General features: G+C 41.2%; 1 protein-coding gene across 1 annotated transcript in view; it reads left to right on the top strand.

Annotated features, from left to right (window-relative positions):
- Positions 1–20,129, top strand: part of Lclat1 (lysocardiolipin acyltransferase 1) — a 131,294-nt gene that overhangs the window by 53,465 nt on the left and 57,700 nt on the right. The window contains exons 3-4 of the mRNA XM_036170705.1: positions 3,186–3,384; positions 16,923–17,069. Coding sequence (XP_036026598.1) covers positions 3,186–3,384; positions 16,923–17,069 — 346 coding nt within the window. The remainder of the gene's footprint in view (positions 1–3,185; positions 3,385–16,922; positions 17,070–20,129) is intronic.

Raw genomic sequence — 20,129 nt, 5'->3', positions numbered from 1 at the left:
GATAATGACAAAAATATAAATAAAATAAAGTTGTATTTTAAGATTTCTGCACAGATGTATCTGTTCTATGAAATGCAGTCCTGCCAGCCTGGACCTCCTCTCTTCTGACCTTTTTTCTCCACTCACACTTAAAGTGATCTGTTCTGCAGGCACAAGGAGAAGGCTGCCAGTGGCCTGGGACATGAGTAACCATGGTGTGCTTGTATATTTAGCTCAGGTACAAAAAGAATTCGAAGGCTCTGTTAAAAAGGAAAACGGTGTAAGAATCCAGATGCAGTGATAGTAATACCAGTTGACCACTTATGTGACCCCGTAAGTGCTGGAGGAGGATGGTTTGTTTCCGGTGCCGTCATAGTCAGCGTCTTACAGAGAAGGAAGTGGAAGCTTTAGGGATCCAGTCACTTGCTGGACCAGTGCTCTTCTCTTTCTGTGATGAAATACTCTGACACAAACCACTGAAGGGAGAAAGGATCCTGACATCTTCAGTATCGTGGGTCTCTGTAGAAACTGAGCCTCACCTTCAGAGCCTCATACGTGTCCTCACAGCAGTTCTTACGGAGAGTCTGCCCCTGCGCACATTCAGCCGCTCTCTGAAGGGGACTCCATGAACTCTTCAGTCTTGGATCTTTCATGCCTGCAAAGCTAGTAACATGGTCAGTGTGGTCACATTCTTCTACCAGTGGGAGCTATAGCCTGGTCCCCGTGAAGCACAGCTGTCAGCTTCCCTGTGCTGACACTGGGGAGCACTTTCCCAGAGAGTTGCTTTCAAGGCGTGGGGAACACCTGCAGCTACATTTCCAGTCAGGATTTCTCTTTTCGAGTGAGTTTTCACCTTCTCAAGTTGGAACCCTTATTGGGTGGTCTTTCTCTTCAGGGACATTTCCAGTTGTCCCAGCACAGAGCCACGTGGTTGTTCTTTGCTGTAAAGTTTACCACTTTTCCCCAACAAACTGCACATTTCAAAGAGTACTCTTTCTTTTTGTTTTTTTGTTTGTTTGTTTTGTTTTTCGAGACAGGGTTTCTCTGTGTAGCTTTGCGCCTGTCCTGGATCTCGCTCTGTAGACCAGGCTGGCCTTGAACTCACAGAGATCCTCCTATCTCTACCTCCTGAGTGCTGGGATTAAAGGTGTGTGCCACCACCGCCCGGCTCTTTTTCTCTTTTTAACTATGGGTAAATATGGTAAAAAGCAGCCATGCCACAGAGTAAATGCTCTCTTGTCTTAAAATTTCTTCTGCCAAATAAATTAGTCCATTATCTTTAAATTCCCCTTCATTAACATTCTGAGGACACAGGCAGAATGGAGCCAGATTCTTGGATGTAATGATGAACTGGACAGATAAGGATATCTATCTTGTGGAGGTGACAACCCTTTAACCTAAAATGTCCTCGGTTGTAAGTTTACACACCTTGTCTTTTCTACTTTTCACTTGAATGAAAAACTTCTTTCCTTTCTTATGGAATAGAAGTAGATTGCTAATATTATTATATCACAGTAACAGGGATCCATTAACCTCTGGGATTAAAGGCATGTGCTACCATGCCCAGCCCATAAAGCTTTTTAATTTTTAAATAGAAAAAACATCGAAAAGTTAATAAACACAAATGCACATGTTAATGAAGAATACGTGTGTATTGGTGTGTGTGTGTGTGTGTGTGTGTGTGTGTGTGTGTGTGTGTGTGTGTGTGGTGTGCACAAGTAGGTCAGAAGAGTGAGTGTGTCCTGTATTTTGCTTCACCCCTGTTCACTTACTCCCTTGAGGTGTGGGGTTTTATCCCTGAACCTGGGGCTCACATTCTCTCAGACTAGCAGCCAGTAAGCCCCAGCAACCCTCCTGTCTCCGTGCTCCTCGCAGTAACTGTCACTGACATCGTGGCCAGCTCTAGTGGTAGCTCTACCTAGCCATCCAACCCAAATGTCCTCTTGGGGATGCAGTAGCCATGACTATAACTTGTTAGATAGTTGTTTCTTTCCTGTGTTAATTTCCCTCTAAACTGCCCTGCTCTTGCAGAAGGCCTTCCACGTGGATGTTTAAATACATGATTGTTTGCCTCTCCGTCACTGCTGTTTGTGCTCCATGCTACCGTAGATATTCAGAGCTCTTTGCTGTCAATGCTGAGTGACTTCGAGGTGTTTGAGAGGTTTGCTTGTCTTAGCTTTTAACCTCTCTGTTAACCCTCTCTTGACTAGTTACGAATTAAAGTAGGATGTTACATACAGTAGTTTGGGATTGAGACTGAAGTTGGGAATGTAATGCACACTGTAGTCTTGGCTTTTGGGAGACTAGTAGACGGAGCTTGAAGGCAGATTCTGGACAGTCTAAACTTCTTAAGAACTCTAGATGTAACACACACTTTTCTTCTGAATATTTAGTCTAGATTATATTCACAGTCTTAGAAATGTTAGTTAACACACTCAGCAAGCATTGGAGCATTCATATGTGCCAGACGTAGGTGGTAGGCCAAAAGATTTTAGTAGACACAGTTATTTTAGTCTTAATGTATTGTTTTTGAGTAAGAAAAGGCCATCTTACAGAAAAAAAAATGAAATTTAGTTTCTTCAGTCCGACAGTGTTACATTTTTTATTATTCTTTTGAGAAAAATTATGTAATATCTTATCTTTATATCCTTAAAAGTACTAGTAGAATCTTTTGTATTTCTTTGAACTTAATAGTATATAACTGGAGATTTGAAATGTAGTTCATGTTTTTCTATTATGAAACTTCCAGAAATTAAATTAGTGGAAGAAGTGGTACTTCATTCTCTCATACTTGATCAACACCTCCCCACATTTATAACAAAAGCAAGAATGTGGAAAACTATGTTTTATATGTTAGAAATCATAGGATATAACATGATAAAATTTATCTATGGAAAATTGCGATAATTTTTAAAATATAATTAAATCATTTAGTTTGGATTCAGATTTGTTTTTCCAAAGACAATTTTTTCATTTAGTTAGTTTTTAAGTTCATCTTTTTTTTTTATTATAAAAGCAATATAGTGTAGTCATGACAAGATTAGCAAGAATGAAAAAGATTCATAACTCTTAAATATTGTTTTCATTTATTTTGACTATTGTAAATATCTAATAAATTTATAAACATGATTAAGAATACTCTCACATCTGGCTCTTAACCTAGAAATCCTAAGTTGCTCTATGTGTGCGTTTTTCATTTTTGGTAGGCGTTGTTGGAGACCATGTTTGGTGTAAAAGTGGTTATCACAGGTGATGCGTTTGTGCCTGGAGAAAGGAGCGTCATCATCATGAACCATCGGACAAGAGTAGACTGGATGTTCCTGTGGAATTGTCTAATGAGATACAGCTACCTCAGATTGGAGAAAATTTGCCTCAAATCCAGCCTCAAAAGTGTTCCTGGATTTGGTATGTTATTCATATGTTATTTTAAGTGATTAACTCCTCAGTTTTGTATATAATGTACCCGCTTCTCTAAGACTAAAATGAGGTAAGTTGAACTTACGTTATTCTCAGCTTTTCTCATGAAGCTAAAAATATTGGCAGTTTCTTTTTATCTTGTATTTTTTTTCCTCCTTTTTTTATTTATTATATTTGTGTTTTAATTGTACACATCAGCCATGGGTTACCCTGTCCTTCCCCCTCCCCTTCCCCCAGTCCCTCCCCTCCATTCCCATCTCCTCCAGGGCCAAGACTCCCCTGGGGATTCAATTCAACCTGGTGGATTCAGTCCAGGCAGGTCCAGTCCCCTCCTTCCAGGCTGAGCAAAGCGTCCCTGTGTAAGCCCAAGGTTCCAAACAGCCAGCTCATGCACCAAGGACAGGTCCCGCTCCCACAGCCTGGATGCCTCCCAAACAGTTCAAGCTATTCAATTGTCTCACTTATCCAGAGGGCCTGATCCAGCTGGGGGCTCCACAGCCTTTGGTTCATAATTCATGTGCTTCCATTCATTTGGCTATTTGTCCCTGTGCTTTTCCAATCTTGGTCTCAACAATTCACACTCTTACAGTCCCTCCTCTTTCTCTCTCTCTCTGTGTCCTGTGAGCAATGTATGTGGCATTTTTTAGCAATAGGGTCTTGCTCTGATTTTGGAGAAGAACCAATTGAATGACATTTGCCTGTATTGTTTGGGAGCTTTAGGGCCCTCACTGACTGACTGAAAATCTCATAGAGAGAGAATTCCTTGCACTGGATTTTGTTAATAACATGTGGCTTCTGTGAGCTGATTTATCTGCCCACATAAGGGCATTTTCATTTCAAACACTTAGAGGGACAATGTTTAGATTAAGTCTATTGAGTATCGGAATCCCTCCTCCTCTTTTCCAGGACATCATTAGTGTTGGTTGACCCTTCCTCCTACCTCCTCTTCCCGCTCTTCCGTCCTCCCACCCACTGAACTCTTTCTCCCTCCTGCTGCTTCTACCCCGCTTTCGCATCACGTGTGGTCCGCTGCACAGCTAGCTCTCTTTAGGAATCTGTAGTTTCCTCACTTCTTCATAAATGCGCATATCCATAAAATAAAAGCTGATTTGCCTATGTGACCCTAAGTTAGCGCACATAATACATTATTTCCCTCCTCCATCTATTTTCATGCTGTTTCATAATTTCAGTTTTTCTCTGTGGCTGCGTAGAGTTCTGTGGTGTGGCATGACCACACCTTCTCTGCCCATTCATCAGTTGGTGGACATCTGGGCTGTTTCCATCTCCTTGCTCTTGTGAATAAAGCCGCAGTGAACATGGATGCACAAGGCTATCGGTGGGATATGGAGTCCTGTAGACATGGCCTGGGTCTTTGGAATCCCTGTTTTGAGGTCTTGTAGAAACCGCCACACCTACTTATCCAGGGACCACCCCAGATTACATTTCCACAGATGCTGACTGAGACTCTCCTTTTCTCTCCATCCTCACCAGCGTCTGTTGTCCCATCTCCTTGATAACAAACATTCACGCTGGAATGACACGGACCCTCAAAGTAGTCTTAATTTTCATTTATTTGATGGGTAAGGATACTGAACACGTTTTCAAACGTTTGTTAGCCACTTGCATTGGAGTTTTTAAGAACTGTGTGGTCAACCTCTTAGCTCATTTAAAAAATTGAATTAACTGCTTTCTTGTTTTGTTTAATATGGCCCTTTGTGTGTTTTGTGCTCATGAGGATTTCTTCACTCCCTCAACTGTGTCCTTGTGACACAGAACTTTTTCATTTCATGATTGCCCCCCTTATTTTGTGAGGGGCTGTAGTCCTACTGAGAAAGTGCTTACCCATGCCTGTACCTGGAGTGTTTTCTCTGCTTTCCCTCTAACAGTTTCCGAGTTCTGGCTCTGACGTCGAGGTTTTTCCATTTGGAGCTGATGTTTATGCAGGTGGAAGATAAAGGTCTCCATTCACGCTTCTACTTGTAGATGAACAGTTTGCCCAGCAGCGTTTGTTGAAGAGGCTGTCTGTTCTCCAGTGTGTATTTTGCCGTATTTGTCAAAAATTACGTAGCTGTAGCTATATGGGCTCATCTCTGGATCCTGTTTTATCCCACTGACGTTCATGTCTGTTTCTGTACCAGTGCCATGCTGCTTTTATTACTATGGCTCAATAGTGTAACTTAAAGTCAGAGGTTCCCTTCTGTATCTGTTTTTGCTCAGGATTGCTTTGGGTATCAGGTGTTTCATCTTCCCTGTGAATTTAAAGACCCACTTCCATTATTTCTATGAAAAATCGTGCTGGAATGTAGACGGAGAGTGCATTTGGTCTGTGGATTGCTTTCGGCAAGATAGCTGTTTTCTTTCTTTTTTTTTCTTTTCTTTCTTTGTTTTTTTTCCGAGACAAGGTTTCCCTGTGTAGTTTGGTGCCTTTCCTGGAACTCACTCTGTAGCCCAGGCTGGCCTTGAACTCACAGAGATCTTACTGGCTCTGCCTCCCGATTGCTGGGATTTAAGGTGTATGCTACCACCGCCCGCCTCAAGACAGCTGTTTTCACAATATTAATTATTCTGATCCATGAACATGGGGAGGCTTTTCAGTCTGCTAGTGTTTTCTTCAGTTTTTCTTCTGTGTTTTATACTTTACATTTAGAGGGTTTTGGGTTTTTTGTTTTTTTTTTTTTTCATTTCCTTAGTTAGCTTTGTCCAAGATGTCTTAATTTTTTTGAGTTCATTGGGAATGGGATTATTTCTTTTTTAGTACGTTTGTCATTGGTACGTTACGAAAGCTATTGATTTTTATATGTTGATGTCATATCCTGTCACTGTGCTGAGAGTGTTTATGAGCTCTGTTTTCTGGTGGAATCTTTAGAGGCTCCTACATATAGAATTAATATCTGCAGATAGGGATGCCTCAACTTTCTTATTTGGAAGAGTGTTTTTAGCTATTTTTTAAAATTGGGATATTTTAAATTAGTTTCAGTCTTATTTGTTGTAGATATGTAGAACAGAAGCAGGAAAAAAAAACCCTAACGCTATAAAATGAATCAAATACTATGATGCAGGCATTTGAATAAAACCCTTTGAATGAGAAATACAAAGAATGATAGTTGACAGGAAAATAAGATCAAATATGAGAATCCACTGAGTTAAAGAAGAACATAGAGGAAAATACCATATCAGGAAGCATACTATCAAGAAAATTTCATAGTACTTTACAAGGAAGGCAAAGAGAACCAAAATTAGGAAACAATTAGTGGCACCAGGGGATGCGATGGAGTAGAAGGTTGGAACAGGTGCTCTCATACCTGCATCGGTCTGAGCACCTTCATAGATGATCTGAAATTGGAAATGCTCAGAAGTCTGAGTTTTTAAATACTAACATGATACCACAAGCCAAACATTCTATCCCTGACCTCATGTGGCTTTCAGAAAGCACAAAATTAATCAAACCCTTGTTTAAAGTCATTCAGGTTCTGATTATAAGATTTATATGCAAGTCAAGTGAATTTTGTATTTAGACTTGGTTTGAATTATGTGTATGAAAATACTTTTTAAAAATACACAAAATAACCCATCTGCAGCACCAAGCATTTAGGGCGAAGCACACTTAACTAATACTTGGAGTCATTCCGGGAAGAAAACCAGTGTGGCTTTAAACATTTGAACGGTGATGCTTAAATGGTAACCGAAGATATGATAGAGAGCTGGGAGGGACTTAACAGCTGGCAGCATCCGCCAGAGAGGTGTTCCCCAGAAGACATGGTGAAGCCGGTGGTGGTGGCACACGCCTTTAATCCCAGCACTCGGTAGGCAGAGGCAGGCAGATCTATTTTCAAGGCCAACCTGGTCTACAGAGTGAGATCCAGGAAAGGCACAAAGTTACACAGAGAAACCCTGTCTCAAAAAACCAAAAAAAAAAAAAAAGAGATGGTGAAAATTCTGAACTACCTTAAGTCCCTGGAAATAGTTCCAAGAGTCCCTAGCAAATGCAGAAACATTTCTCATTCCAAGGCTTTCTTTCCATCCCTTGCCTTCTCAAAGACTCCACTCCAGACCAGGACAGCCAAGAACAAGAGGTCTCGCACATTCTCACACCTCAAAACCCTGTTCCTGTGGAGCTTGAGTTATAGTGTCTGCCATGCCCAGCTGACAAGTCTGAATTCATAACTTAAATGTAGACCAGCCAAGCCTGTTAAAACAGTATATAGGACATGAAAAGACTTGGCTGCGTGTGTTGGGGAACAGAAAGGCCAACCACAAAACAAGAAAGTGGTGAGGTACACACACACAGGAAGGCATGGCAGCTAGGAAGTGACATCCTGGGCTCTGAGCCAGCCTTGGGGCCAGATTTCTTTCAAGTGGGAGACTTAAGCCTAACCTGTTTAGGTCTAGACTGGTAGCTGACTCTCCTGTTCCTGACAGCCGTAAACATTGTGGATAACGTGCTTCCCACCATTTCTGCATGCTGTGAAGTGCTCATTGGTGGGTTAACTGCTTGGCATGAGTTAAGGGTTTTATAAAAACTGAGTGGAAGTTGACAGGTTTCCTTGGTCCAGAGAAATGGCTTTAGGGTTTACCCAGTCAAGCCCTTACTGAACTACAGTCCATTTCTTAACTTGGATATCGTGTTGATGTGTGCTGCAGCTGATCCCTCAGTCAGGTGTGCATCGTTGCAGGTGGGGCATGTGAAAGCAACACGCGTAGTTTGCAGCCTTAGGTCGGCTGAGAAATCAAAGAATTCCTTTCCTTGAGTATGTACTTACATTCTAAAATGATCTCTAAGGTGTGCTTTTGTTAGTCATTTTAGGAGAGCAGTAAAGGAATTATTTGGGTGAACTTTAAGGCTTTTAGTCTGCTTTGTATTTATTGGTGAGACATGAACAATGCAATGGCCAACTTTTCAATACAGTAAAAGGACACCCAGATGGACTGTGTGTACCTGAGAGTTGTTTGCTGACCTGAGTTCCAATGGATTATTCGACCAGTGTTTGTCATTGTCCCTTTTCTTGTGACTAAGGATGTAAACTGATTGCATTTCTGGTGCTGTGACGGATTAGCTATTACGTTTATTAGAAGCATGTGGCGTTTTTAAAGTGTGGCGCTGCCATTTTCGTTATTTTTTGTAGTAAATCTTATAGAAAATAGTTTCCTTATGTTTCAAATCAGGTATTTCAGCTGGGTGGTGGTGGTGCACGCCTTTAATCCTAGCATTGGGAGGCAGAGGCAGGAGGATCTCTGAGGTCCAGGCCAGCCTGGTCTGTAGAGTGAGTTCCACAGGGCAGCCAGGGCCACACAGAGAAACCCTGTCTCAAAAAGACCAAAAAACAAACAAATAAAAACCCCACAAAACATTGGGTCTGGAGAGATGACTCAGTGGTTAAGAGCACTGGCTGTTCTTCCAGAGGACCAGGTTCAATTCTCATCACCATGGCAGCTCACGAATGTTCCAGGGGATCTGACACCCACACACAGACAAAACACCAGCACACTTAAAATTAAATAAATTTTAAAAATGTTTTAAAAAATATTGTTACTTGATAACTCTCTTAAGTATTGAAAGCAATTAATATAGCTCCTATGACTTCTAGTAAGATAGTAAATGGAAAATGGTCACTACTTAAATATTTTTAATCAAGCAGAATTTTGCATCAACAAGTAAATGTTCTGAAAGAAGCACTTTTCTATGGAATAATTATAGATGTATTGGAAATAGAAAGGTAGTAAGGATGTCCCCATTTACCCAGTCTCCCATGCTGTTAGTTTTTTTCATGGCTGTAGTTCATTCAAATGAAAGGTTAGATTGGCACTGTAGAAGTCATAAACAGTCAACACATCTGTCTGTTCATGTCATTTCTGGCCCATCCCTCTGAGGAACCACCTTTCTTTTAGCCATTCTTGCTCCACTTGTGTGGCTGCCTGGGGGACCAGCCTCCAGCAGTGCAGGGCTCAAAGGGAATCCACAGTCTGCACTTACTGTGCCTTTCTCTCTGAGGGGGTAAAGGGAAAAGACACTCACACCCTCTTTTGACAGTTTCCTTCAGACCTTTTCTTTGTTCTTCTTTTGCATTCTCCATTCTTTATTTTCCTGGTGATTTCCTTCTCTCATTCTTGATGTTTTCCTTCTAACTCTATCTTTACTTTTTCCTTATTCTCTCATTCTTGATGTTTTTCCATCTTATTCCTTCTAACTCTCTCGTTCTTGATGTTTTCCTTCTAACTCATTTAAACTCATTTAAACTCTACCTTTATTCTTTCCCTTACAGCTTACATACCCCAGCAAAATCTTTCAGTCAATATAACAATTACAATGTGGGTGCATTCTGTTTTTCTAGTGAACAATTACAGTAAATAGAAGTAAAAACAGCATGTTTTCCATTCCTTTACATGACTAAATGCTTTACGAATTACAGGTGAAAAACAAACTATTCTAAGAACTCATGTACATTCATTCCCAAGCAACTTGTTATAGGTTCACAATGTGTAAACAAGCAAGGTATGCTTTTACTGGCAGTCTGCATACTGCAGTTACAAAGAAGGACCAGTCACTTTATTACTTATCTTGAAAGGTAATCTTTTAAAGAATCTTAAAGGAATCACAAATCTAAATTTTTATGTATGAAAAAGAATCAGTCAGCTCTACTTTAAATCTTTGGGGTGCATACCCACTCATCAATAGTTTCTTGTATCAGGAGATCGAGGGCAGACATTGGTACAAGGAATTAATCGTCACCTTTGATCAGCAACCAATCCCAGCAAGAAAGGCACATCAGCTAATGATAATTGGGCTGCTTTGTTCTTGTTCTCTGACCTTAATGAGTTCCTCTTTCAACTCTGTGCCTTTCTAAAACTTTGATTGTCCTCTTGTTTTTTTTTTTTTTAACCTCAAAGCTATTTAACAAAAACATCTTAGTCTAACCTTAAGTTATTTTCAAAGCTTTGATTCAGCTATGATGCACTTTGAAACCTGTGAACACATCTCCCAACATTAAGATTAAAAGAGTTTAAACTAGCTGGACTAATGGAACTCAGTTGTTTCTCTTAATCATTAACCTAAGCCACAGTCTGTATGGTCCCTCACTGGAAACTTATGTGTTCAGGCTGTGCGACAATTCTTTGTTTGTATTTTTACCATCAAAACTCTATTTAAACTAACTGTTATTATCAAATTAGACAGTACATCTTAGGAAGGAATCACCTTCTTAATAATCCACAGGTAAAAATGCCTAATAGAACAGGATGTTTCCATGAGATAAACACACTACATCACAGGCAGTGGGGATCTCCCCGCACCTATTCACACCATGCCAGATACCAGAGAAAGATGGCAGCAGCAAACATGTAAAGGCACAGCAGAAGCAAAAGACATTCTGGAGATTCACCCGTCAGTGATTGCCTCCTGGTGGCTGACACCTGCACTTCAGTTGACACCTGCTGCTCCTCTGACGTGGCTGCTGCTGGCACACTTCATGTCATTATGCACTTGCTTTACATGGTGCTTCTGGGTAGGATCTTCTTCATTTTGAGTTGAGTTTCTCCATGTTTCTACATTAGATGGTGGTCAAGCATCTGGGGGATGAATACCACAGAGGTCAGGTGCCAATCTCTTCTCAGAGAGGTTCATGATGGCAAGTGCTCTGTCATTGGTGACATTTATCTGAATCACTTGAGTGATGTGGTGTGGTGTCAGCCAGGTTTCTCTACTGCCTTGGTACTATATTCATTATACTATATTCTGTGTATTCACCAGTAATCATATTAAGTTCACCACTAAAAATCCATGCTCATCATGTTTGTTTTATTATTTGGCTTATTGTCTAGTGCTATCATTATTTATTACTGATTTAGCTTTGGGTGTTGGAAATTCTTGCAGGCTGATACATCTTTTTTTATATACCCATGTTGTTTCTTTTACCTGCTTATATTCTGGTGTTCTAAGACTCCCCCTCCCTCCTCCTCTGACATGGTCTCACTATGTAGACCAGGTTGGCTTCAAACTCAGAGAGATCCATTTGCCTCCTGAGTCTGCAGTTAAAGCTGTGCACCACCCTGCCTGGCTCTGCTTCCTTTTGGACATGCTTTCTGTAGGAGCTGTTTTCTGGCCTTTCCCAGTATATACCACATTCCTTGGCTTATAGCCTCTTCTTCCATCTTAAAAGACAGCAGTGGTAAGTTGAGTCTTTACCCTTTCATTTTGATACTGAAGTCCCTCTTCTGCACCTCAATCTCTTCTACTTTTAAGGGCTTTTATTGCTACTTTTGGCTCACTAAATTAATCTAGGTTAATCTTCCAGTGTTTAAAATTAGCTATGTAGCAACCTCTGCTGCCCATTGTTTGTAATGTGACATATGCAATAGTTCAAGAGTTGGCATGTGGCTATGCTGAGGGATTTGTCATGGTTCTGTCCTCCACATTGGAGGTGCTATTAATAGTCTGGATCTTACAGAGCTAGTGATATACTTAGTTTGAGAATTCGATAAAGTTATGGATAGATGATAAAGTATCTAGAAATTGATCAATGGCAAATCTAAAGGATGGAAAAACTATTGGCCTGTGTTAGAATGGAACCCCTAAATTGCACCACAAATGAGAATCCTTGTCTTGCCAACAAATGCCATCAGTGGATGTTTGTTTCTTTAATGTTAAACAAGGGTGCAAGGCTGCCAGGAGATGGGGTAGTCTCTAGTGTAATCTCTGCTCTTGTCGAATATATTGGAATGTGCCATGCATGTTTTTTTTTTGTTGTTGTTGTTTTGGTTTGTTTTTCTTCTCAGTTTTGTGGTTTTTCAAGTTTGGAGTTGTGTTTTAAAATGTTTGCTTTAGAAGATCGTTTACTTGCTCACTTGCGTTTTATGCCTTGCCTTTTGTTTGAGTACAGGCATCTGTGCAGCCTCATAACAGGCATACTGCAATAGAATTCTTGAAGGGAAAGGTCATAAATTAATGGTCTGCCTCCAGTCAAGATATTTTGAAAAGCCAGAGGCTTTGTGGAAATTGATCCTCTCAGAAGAGTAGTGGAGAGCATTACTCCATTTGTTACATAAGTTCCAGGAAGATGGCGTTTCCCCGACTTTGTCTGTGTGGCAGTAGTGTTGTGACTGAGGTTGGCATTCTGGGAACTGCTTGGTAGTTGTTTCTGGATTTATTTGTATAGCTACTGTTGCATACAAGCACCCACTCAGTCACAATGTTTCTCTGGAACTTTGTTGCAGTGTTTTCACTTAAAGTCTGCATCTGCTCATATTCTTCATTCTCAATTAATTAGAGGCCTTCAGGAAGCATTTCTTGGTTTCTTCCTTATCCTCTATTCAGAATCGAAAATACCATGGAAGGGAACAATTGCCTAGCTACTTTGGTTTCTGATATCTTCTTCATAGTGCTACGGAAGACACCTTATTGCATGCACTGGCGGGTATACAGACAGCAGTGATAATGCCTAAGCTTTCACCAAGGTTCAGTCTAAGAGTAATAGATGAGTAATGCAGATGTTTTTATGATTCCTTAACTGTATGCCATCTGTACCAAAAATGAATGCAAGAAAAAACATGGCATATAAGTATACTTATTAAGAAACAATGTATTGGGCCTGGAGAGATGGCTCAGGTTACCAGCACTGGCTGCTCTTCTAGAGGTTGTGAGTTCAATTCCTGGCAACCACATGGTGGCTTACAGCCCTGTATAATGAGATCTGGTGTTTCTCTTTGGTGCCCTCTTCTGGCACACAGGCATGCAGGCAGGCAGAAAACGGTATACATAATAAATATTTTTTTAAAAAGGAAAGGATGTATTAAGTTAAAAATATATTCAATTGACCCAGCTGGTGGTGGTGCATACCTTTAAACCCAGCACTGGAGAGACAGAAGCAGGTGGGTCTCTGAGTTGGAGGTCCTACAGAGGGAGTTCCAGGATAGCCAGGGCTACACAATGAAGCAAAACACAAAACAAAACGAAACAAAAATACATTCAAACAAATAGTTTCTTCTAGCAAATTCTACATCTTCATAAAAAGAAGTGTAAAGAAGAACAAAGCTAAATTATAGATTATGGCTGTGGTAGGACACAGAGAACCCAGGGGTTTCTCCCCTCTCCTTGAGAGGTGATTGATGCTGACACTGAGACTGGGTGTATAACGAAGATGGTATTAGTGGGGCTAGCTGACACCACATATTCTTTCCTTAGAAGTCCAGGTGAAGACAATGCATGGGAAAGTGTGAAAATTTGAGGCATAGATTGATTTGTAATTTTAAATTGCACTGCTGTCAACTAACTTGAAAGTTTACGTAAATGTTATGAAAATACATGTTTAGAAAACTTCATTAAGGTTAGGTAAAATCCAAGTGTTTGTAAACATGGATCCAATATGCCCTGGTGGCAGTAAAATGGAGGAAACAATTCCTTGCAAGACGTTGTTGTTATTTTTTGTTTCTGTGAAAACGACAACCACAACAATTTGGGTGAAGGAGATTGAAAGCACTGGTGCCTGGCGTTTAAGTGGAAAGGAAGTGGCAGAGGCCCCAGGGAGGACTGTAGTCTCGGGAGAGGGGAGAGGTGGGCGGTGCGGCGGTGCGGCGGTGTTTTCTTTTCCTTACGTCTGTGCGTGTGTACACGTGGATGCCATGGTGCACAGGTGCAGGTCAGAGGACAGCTTCTCTTCTAACACACGAGGCCTTGGGATTGAACTCAGATATCAGGCTTGGCCGTGAGGGCCTTCAGTTTCTGAGCTGTCTTGACAGCCCCAGAACATTCTTTACAAATGTGAACACAGTATAAACAAACATCTGTAGAAACTGTACATACAGCTTTAAAGAGTTGAATGTTTTATACAATTGGACTTGTAATATGAATAATAATTCTCTGAGCATATACGCTATACTTCATGTACTTAGAGAAATTCAAGTACACATTGGAGGCAAGCTGTTCAGAATATACCTTGCACTGATTTTATAAAGGTTTATTAATATTTAAGTTGTCTGTGTGTCCTCGTGTGTATAGGTGTGTGCTCAGGAGTGCAGATGCCTGTGGGTACCTAGAGGTGTCGGTTCTTTTGGAGCTGGAGTCATGAGTGGTCACAAACTACACAACATGGGTGCTGAGAAGCAAAGTTGGGTCCTCTGAGGGAGCAGTATGCACTCTTCACCACTGAGCATCTCTCCAGCCCCTTCACACTGACTTAAAACATTTGATGCCGTGATTTCAAGCCAACAAAGTAAGGATAACATAGCATACTAGGAGACAGCTATGAGAATCAGATTATTGTGAGTTCAAGGCCAGCCTGGGCTACAAAGAGAATTTGAGGCTAGCTCAGGCTTGGGCTACATAGTGAGAGGCATTTCAGAGTGCCTTATCTATGCAGTAGGTAAGATAGATCGTAACTGATTCATAGTTGTCGTAAAAATTAATGAAATGAAATGCTCAGAGTAATAAATACCAAGCACGTTGTTAGCATTCACTAAACATTTTTATAATTACACTCTTTTTTCATAAAATAGCTGGTGTGGGAAAGAACCATTTGCAAATATTAAAAACAGAAATATGATTGTTGAAATTGACTCAGTTATTGGGACAGAAGAGAAAAATCATAAAAGCTGAAGGAGTGGTTGGTAGGCTATTGCATGGATGATCTTGGGTTTGGCTTCTTCCTAGATGCTAGCCGCACTGGCTGCACGGAGGGAGAGAGGGCTGTGGGAAATGTTCTGAAATTCTGAGGAAACAGTGATTTGGAACCTCAGATTCTATTTTTAGCCAAACCAGCTTCCAAAGTTAGGAACCAAAAATACATTTCAGGAATGTGAGGACAGAAACAATTTTCAAAAGAAAGCACTAACAGAAGGGCACAAGCAAAGAGGTCAGCAAACTTGGGGTCAAATCTAAATATCGAAAACATTTCCGTCTAGTTTAGGAATGTAATAGAGAAGTAAGCAGTCTTCGGAGCAATTGAGTGGTTCCTACAAGTCCTGAAGAAGGGTGTTGGTAAAGAAGCATACGTTTTGGGCATTATTTTGCTTTTAAAAAATTAAATTTAAACTGGAGTCTTCCTGTTTACACAGTGCTAGAATTAGGAGCTGTTTTGGTTGGTGGAGATTAATAATTGAACTCAGTGTTGATGGGGTTGTGTGGTTCAGCAGGCTTACCAAATATAGGAGGGTGAAAAAAGCCTAGCAATGAAATGGGGTGTTCAGTTTCCAAGCTAGTCAAGCTGAGGTCAGCACACTGTCTGCCATGGGGTAGGAAGTTCATGTTTCATATTATGGGCAATACTGTCCTGTGGCAGCCATATTGTCCCTGTGGCACCCAGTGCTCCCTGACATTGATAGTATACATGAACAAATGGGACAGGTGAATTATAGGAAAGCCTGGATTTTAGAGAACAAGAGAAGGGGCAAAAAAAAAAAAAAAAAATCCTTAATTTCAACCAAAGACAGGAAACAGTGGGACACCAAGAAGTGTAACGGGAAAACATGAAAAATGTCAGGAACATTTACCCCTAATAAATATGCCAGAATAAAGATTTCTAGTAGCGGTGAGAGAGTCTCAGATTCGGGTTAGCCTAAATTAGGAGTGAACAGGGGATAGGTAAGCTGTAGCACATCTGTACTCCAGAACAGCACTGCATGCTTGCAAGGCATTACCCCTCATCCCTAGCTGTGGAGATGAGTGCTGTAGTCATTGTGTGTGAGTTAGAGGAAGACTGTCATGGGCATTGTGGAGATGGACCCCATACATACATAGGCTGCCAAGAATGGGGACCAAAGTGCTTTGTGGGGAATCAGCATCAGCTCTGTTTGTCTCAACAGCAAGAGGCTTTGGCCTTCACTACACATGCTGTCTTTCCTGCCTGCCTGTCTTTGCTTCCCACTCTCTAATTTCCCATGGCCCTAGGTATAATTTTAAGACAGAGTGGACATTCAGTCGGCCTACAGAGTTTTACTCTGTGTGGCCCAAGCTGATCATGCTGTGTGAGCTTCTTCAGAGATTGCATAGGGTGTCCTGAGTCAGGCATCTCCCACAGAGGCTACCTTTTCAGTAATAAGGTGGGTCTGCCTCTGAGATAGGCAATGTGACCACATACACCCACCAAGGAGTGTGCTTAGTAACATTCCAGAATGTCCCTTTCCATTTCAGTAAAATCTGGGGACTACTGTTCGAAATAGTACTTGTGTTTAGTTTGAGAGCATAGAAAATGAAATGTTAGAGAATTCTTCTGTGACCTGAGGAAGTTCTTCTTCTTCTTCTTTTTTTTTTTACTGCTTGGTTAGTAGTAGTGTAGTAGTGCCTTGAGATTATAGTGGCAAGCTATGCTTAAAGGAGATTTTTAAGAATTTTGCAAACCTCAGGATCACCAAACTCCTTTAAAAAATACTGTGGCTTATGTGTTATCAGTTTAAACCATGATTAGTGCTAAATTTATAGTATGTCATGGAATGCTTATGGTAGTAAACATAGTCAAAACTTGAAGACTTGGAAATTATGAATAGTAGGATGTGGATATCACTTTTGAAGTTCATGCAAATGCTTGTTAAATTTTCCCTACGCTGGACCATGCAAGCTGCTGCCTTCATCTTCACCCATAGGAAGTGGAAGGATGATAAGAACCATCTTGAAGACACGATTGATTATTTTTGTGACATCCGTGAAGCACTACAACTTCTCATCCTTCCAGAAGGAACTGACCTCACAGGTAAGGCAGCCTGGGTTTGGATCATAGAATTTAGAAACTTAGAAATCGCTAGGCAACTCTTCTTTTCCTAACATGAGGTATGTGAGTATCAACAAAATTAATGGATGAGCTGCCCCAGCCAGCAGGGTTTCAATGGGGGTGACCCACCTGTGGGAGTCGAATGAAAGAGTCAGGGGACACAAGAGATGGAAAGCAAGACAAGATTCTGATCAAGCTACAATTTTTATTTCTCTCCACAAGGCTTATATAGCATAGGAGGGGAGGGGGCAGGAAGGAGGGAAGGGGAAGAGACGTGGAAGGCGTGCAAGACGTGGGAGACATGCAGGTTGGTGCAACTGCAAGATGTCGGCTAAGGTCACTGGTCAGGGGCCATTTGTTCTGTTGCTAGGCTACCTGACCATGGAATGCTCTTTACATTCGGTTGCCATGGCACCTGACTGTGGAATGTTCTTATCGTTGGGAGCCTCCGGTTAGTAAACAGGTGTTACTGCTCTGGGGAAGGGCAGTGGGCTTGTGACTTGTTTTCTGGCTTAGCTAGTACTTTCCATGGTTCATGTTTGGTTCCCGAAATCTTGGTCCCTAACAATGAGCACCAACATAACTCAGTTAATTAATGATACCCAAGCTTATCCTGTTGTGATCTTTCACGTCGTTTGTCCTTTGAGGAGACTGTGGTTTTAGGTTTTACATTGTGTGAGGGTGTCTCTAAAGCAAGCTCGGTTAAGATGTGCTTGAGCAGAGATTAAGGTTTGTTTGCTCTAAGAGGGTGGTTGACCTGGTAAGTTCACAGCTCTGACAAGAGGAGCAGCTGTAGGAGGTAGTCCACAGCAGAAGTCTCCTTCCTCGTAGGGCAGGTAAGGCTACCCTGTTTCTGAGACAGTTGATTTACAGGAGACCCATTGTATTGTGGAGTAAGTAATCTGCTGTGCAGCTCTACTGATTGAGCTATTGATCCTATCTGAAAACACCCCCGCAAAGCCTCTGGAATCAATGTTTGTATGGCCCTAGCTTCCCTTTCTGTTGTAATGATCAATACTCTAACTGAAAGCAGCTTAGTGGAGAAAACGGTCCCATAGCTTATAGTTGCAGCTCACAGTCTATCACTGTGTGGAAGTCAGGGCAGGAACTTCATACAGCCACTCACACCCACCGTCAGAGCAGGGAGGGAATAATGCACCCTTGCTTGCTGTGAGCTCCCTTTCTTCTCATATTGTTGAAGAAGCCCTCTCCAGGAGATGATGCCTCCCAAAGTGACAGTCCCTCTCGACATGCCCACTGATCTAGATAATTCCTCATGAAGACTCTTTCCAGGTTCTTCTAGGTTGTGACAAGTTGACAGTTAAACAAGCAACACATGCTGCCTTGTCAGGTTTGCACAAAATTAGGCATCACAGTTGTTAGGGTATGATTTTTAGTTCCATTTTCCTAAGTTGGAAAAAAAAACAAAACAACTATTTCTGGTTTTAACAATTATTATATACAATTTCACACTCTTGTATATAAAGTTTCTTTATGTAGTAAATACCCTAGTGTCTGAAACTTTATATACAAATTTAATTCCCTTCTTTGGAGCTTATGTTAGATGAGGAATAAGCTAATAATCTGTACAGATGTTGTAAGAGTTTGTGTAGAAAAATAAAGCAGTATGGGTAGATAGAGAGTAAAGCATGCTAGTCTGTAAAGTGATCAGGGCAAGCCTCTCTATTAAGTTTCTCTTAAAAAGTAGGGGCCATATGTAGAAGGCAGAAGAGTGCATCAGCAGCAGGAGGCCTTCTGGGTAATTGGATAGCAGCTGCACAGGCCTGAGGTCAGAATGCCAGGTTGGCTTGAGAAGATGAGTGGCCGGCAGTGCTGTGGGTGTGGGTGGAGGTGGTGCTGGAGTGGGAACGTTGCAGGCAGTGAGCTGGCAAGAGGCTGCGGTTGGAAAATGGGATGCTAGTGCAGTTACTAATAATGACGGCCTGGGAATGGAAGATGAAGGAGGGGGAGAACATGGTCACACTCATTGGTCTGATCATTTCCAACTTCCCACAGTGTGACTGTACATTTTAGAGCTGTGTGTGTTTGTATTCACATCTGCAACAGAATTCGGTTCTACCTGAGAACCCCAAGTCACCAACAACTGGAAAACAGACTGCTCACCCCTCTGGTGCCTCTGGGACTGCTCATCCCATGTAAGGTCTGCCAGCCAGTGAACCAGAAGTACTGTTTTGTCGCCCCGTGCTCAGGATAGTCACAGACTAGTGGAGAAGAGCTGACGTTTTTCATGTCCAAGGCCTTTCCCTTTACTCGCTGGGGAAGCTGTGGACACTGGACTCGGTACCTCTGTCAGAAATGAACAAGGCCCCTAAGAGTAGCTGCTGGCTGTTGTGTTGGGGGAGGCATCTGTGGTTGCTGGAGGGCTGGAGAACTCCCAATCTTAAATTTACTCCCAGGAAAGCTGTGTTTATGTAGATATTTTTCTTATACTAGCCTGTAGGTTTCCAAATAGAGCTGGGTTACAGGCCCTAATGTCTGCTGACATCAGAAGGTGTTTCATGATCTCTAGTCAAGGCCAAATTTTTGAACACTTTATTTTCCAATTGTATTTGCTGAATAATGAATTTGGTTCTTCTTGGAATTTGTAAAGTGACCTCATGGAATGGAAAAAGAAGTTATTGCCAACAATTGGAACATATACTTGTCTCTGTAACTATATTCAGCCAAACCATGTTCAGATGTTTGTACATGATGTGCTAATCATGTGTTTATTTTGTTGTGCAGTGGTTTTGGTTAGTAATATTAGCCCCTCTGTGCTTGAGCAAGGCAGATATTTCACTTTGCTTTGAAAGCCTAAATTATTGGGTTAAAGAAAACATTGATCTGATATATTTGATTGCTGGCCATTTCTTCTGGATGTCTCTAAATCCTTGACTTTTGTTAATGTTCAGTTTTATTAGCATTTTATATTATATTTGAACTTGTATTATTTAAGGATTTTTTTTATTATTGGTGGTAGTGGGGATTGAACCTAGTGCTTTATCACTGAATTACGTCCTCACCTCACATAAATGTTAATGA

The sequence above is a fragment of the Onychomys torridus genome, chromosome 21 (assembly GCF_903995425.1).
Source record: "Onychomys torridus chromosome 21, mOncTor1.1, whole genome shotgun sequence".
Classification (NCBI taxonomy): domain Eukaryota; kingdom Metazoa; phylum Chordata; class Mammalia; order Rodentia; family Cricetidae; genus Onychomys; species Onychomys torridus.
Note: the sequence above shows the minus strand (reverse complement) of the source record. Positions and strands in the feature narration are given on the sequence as shown.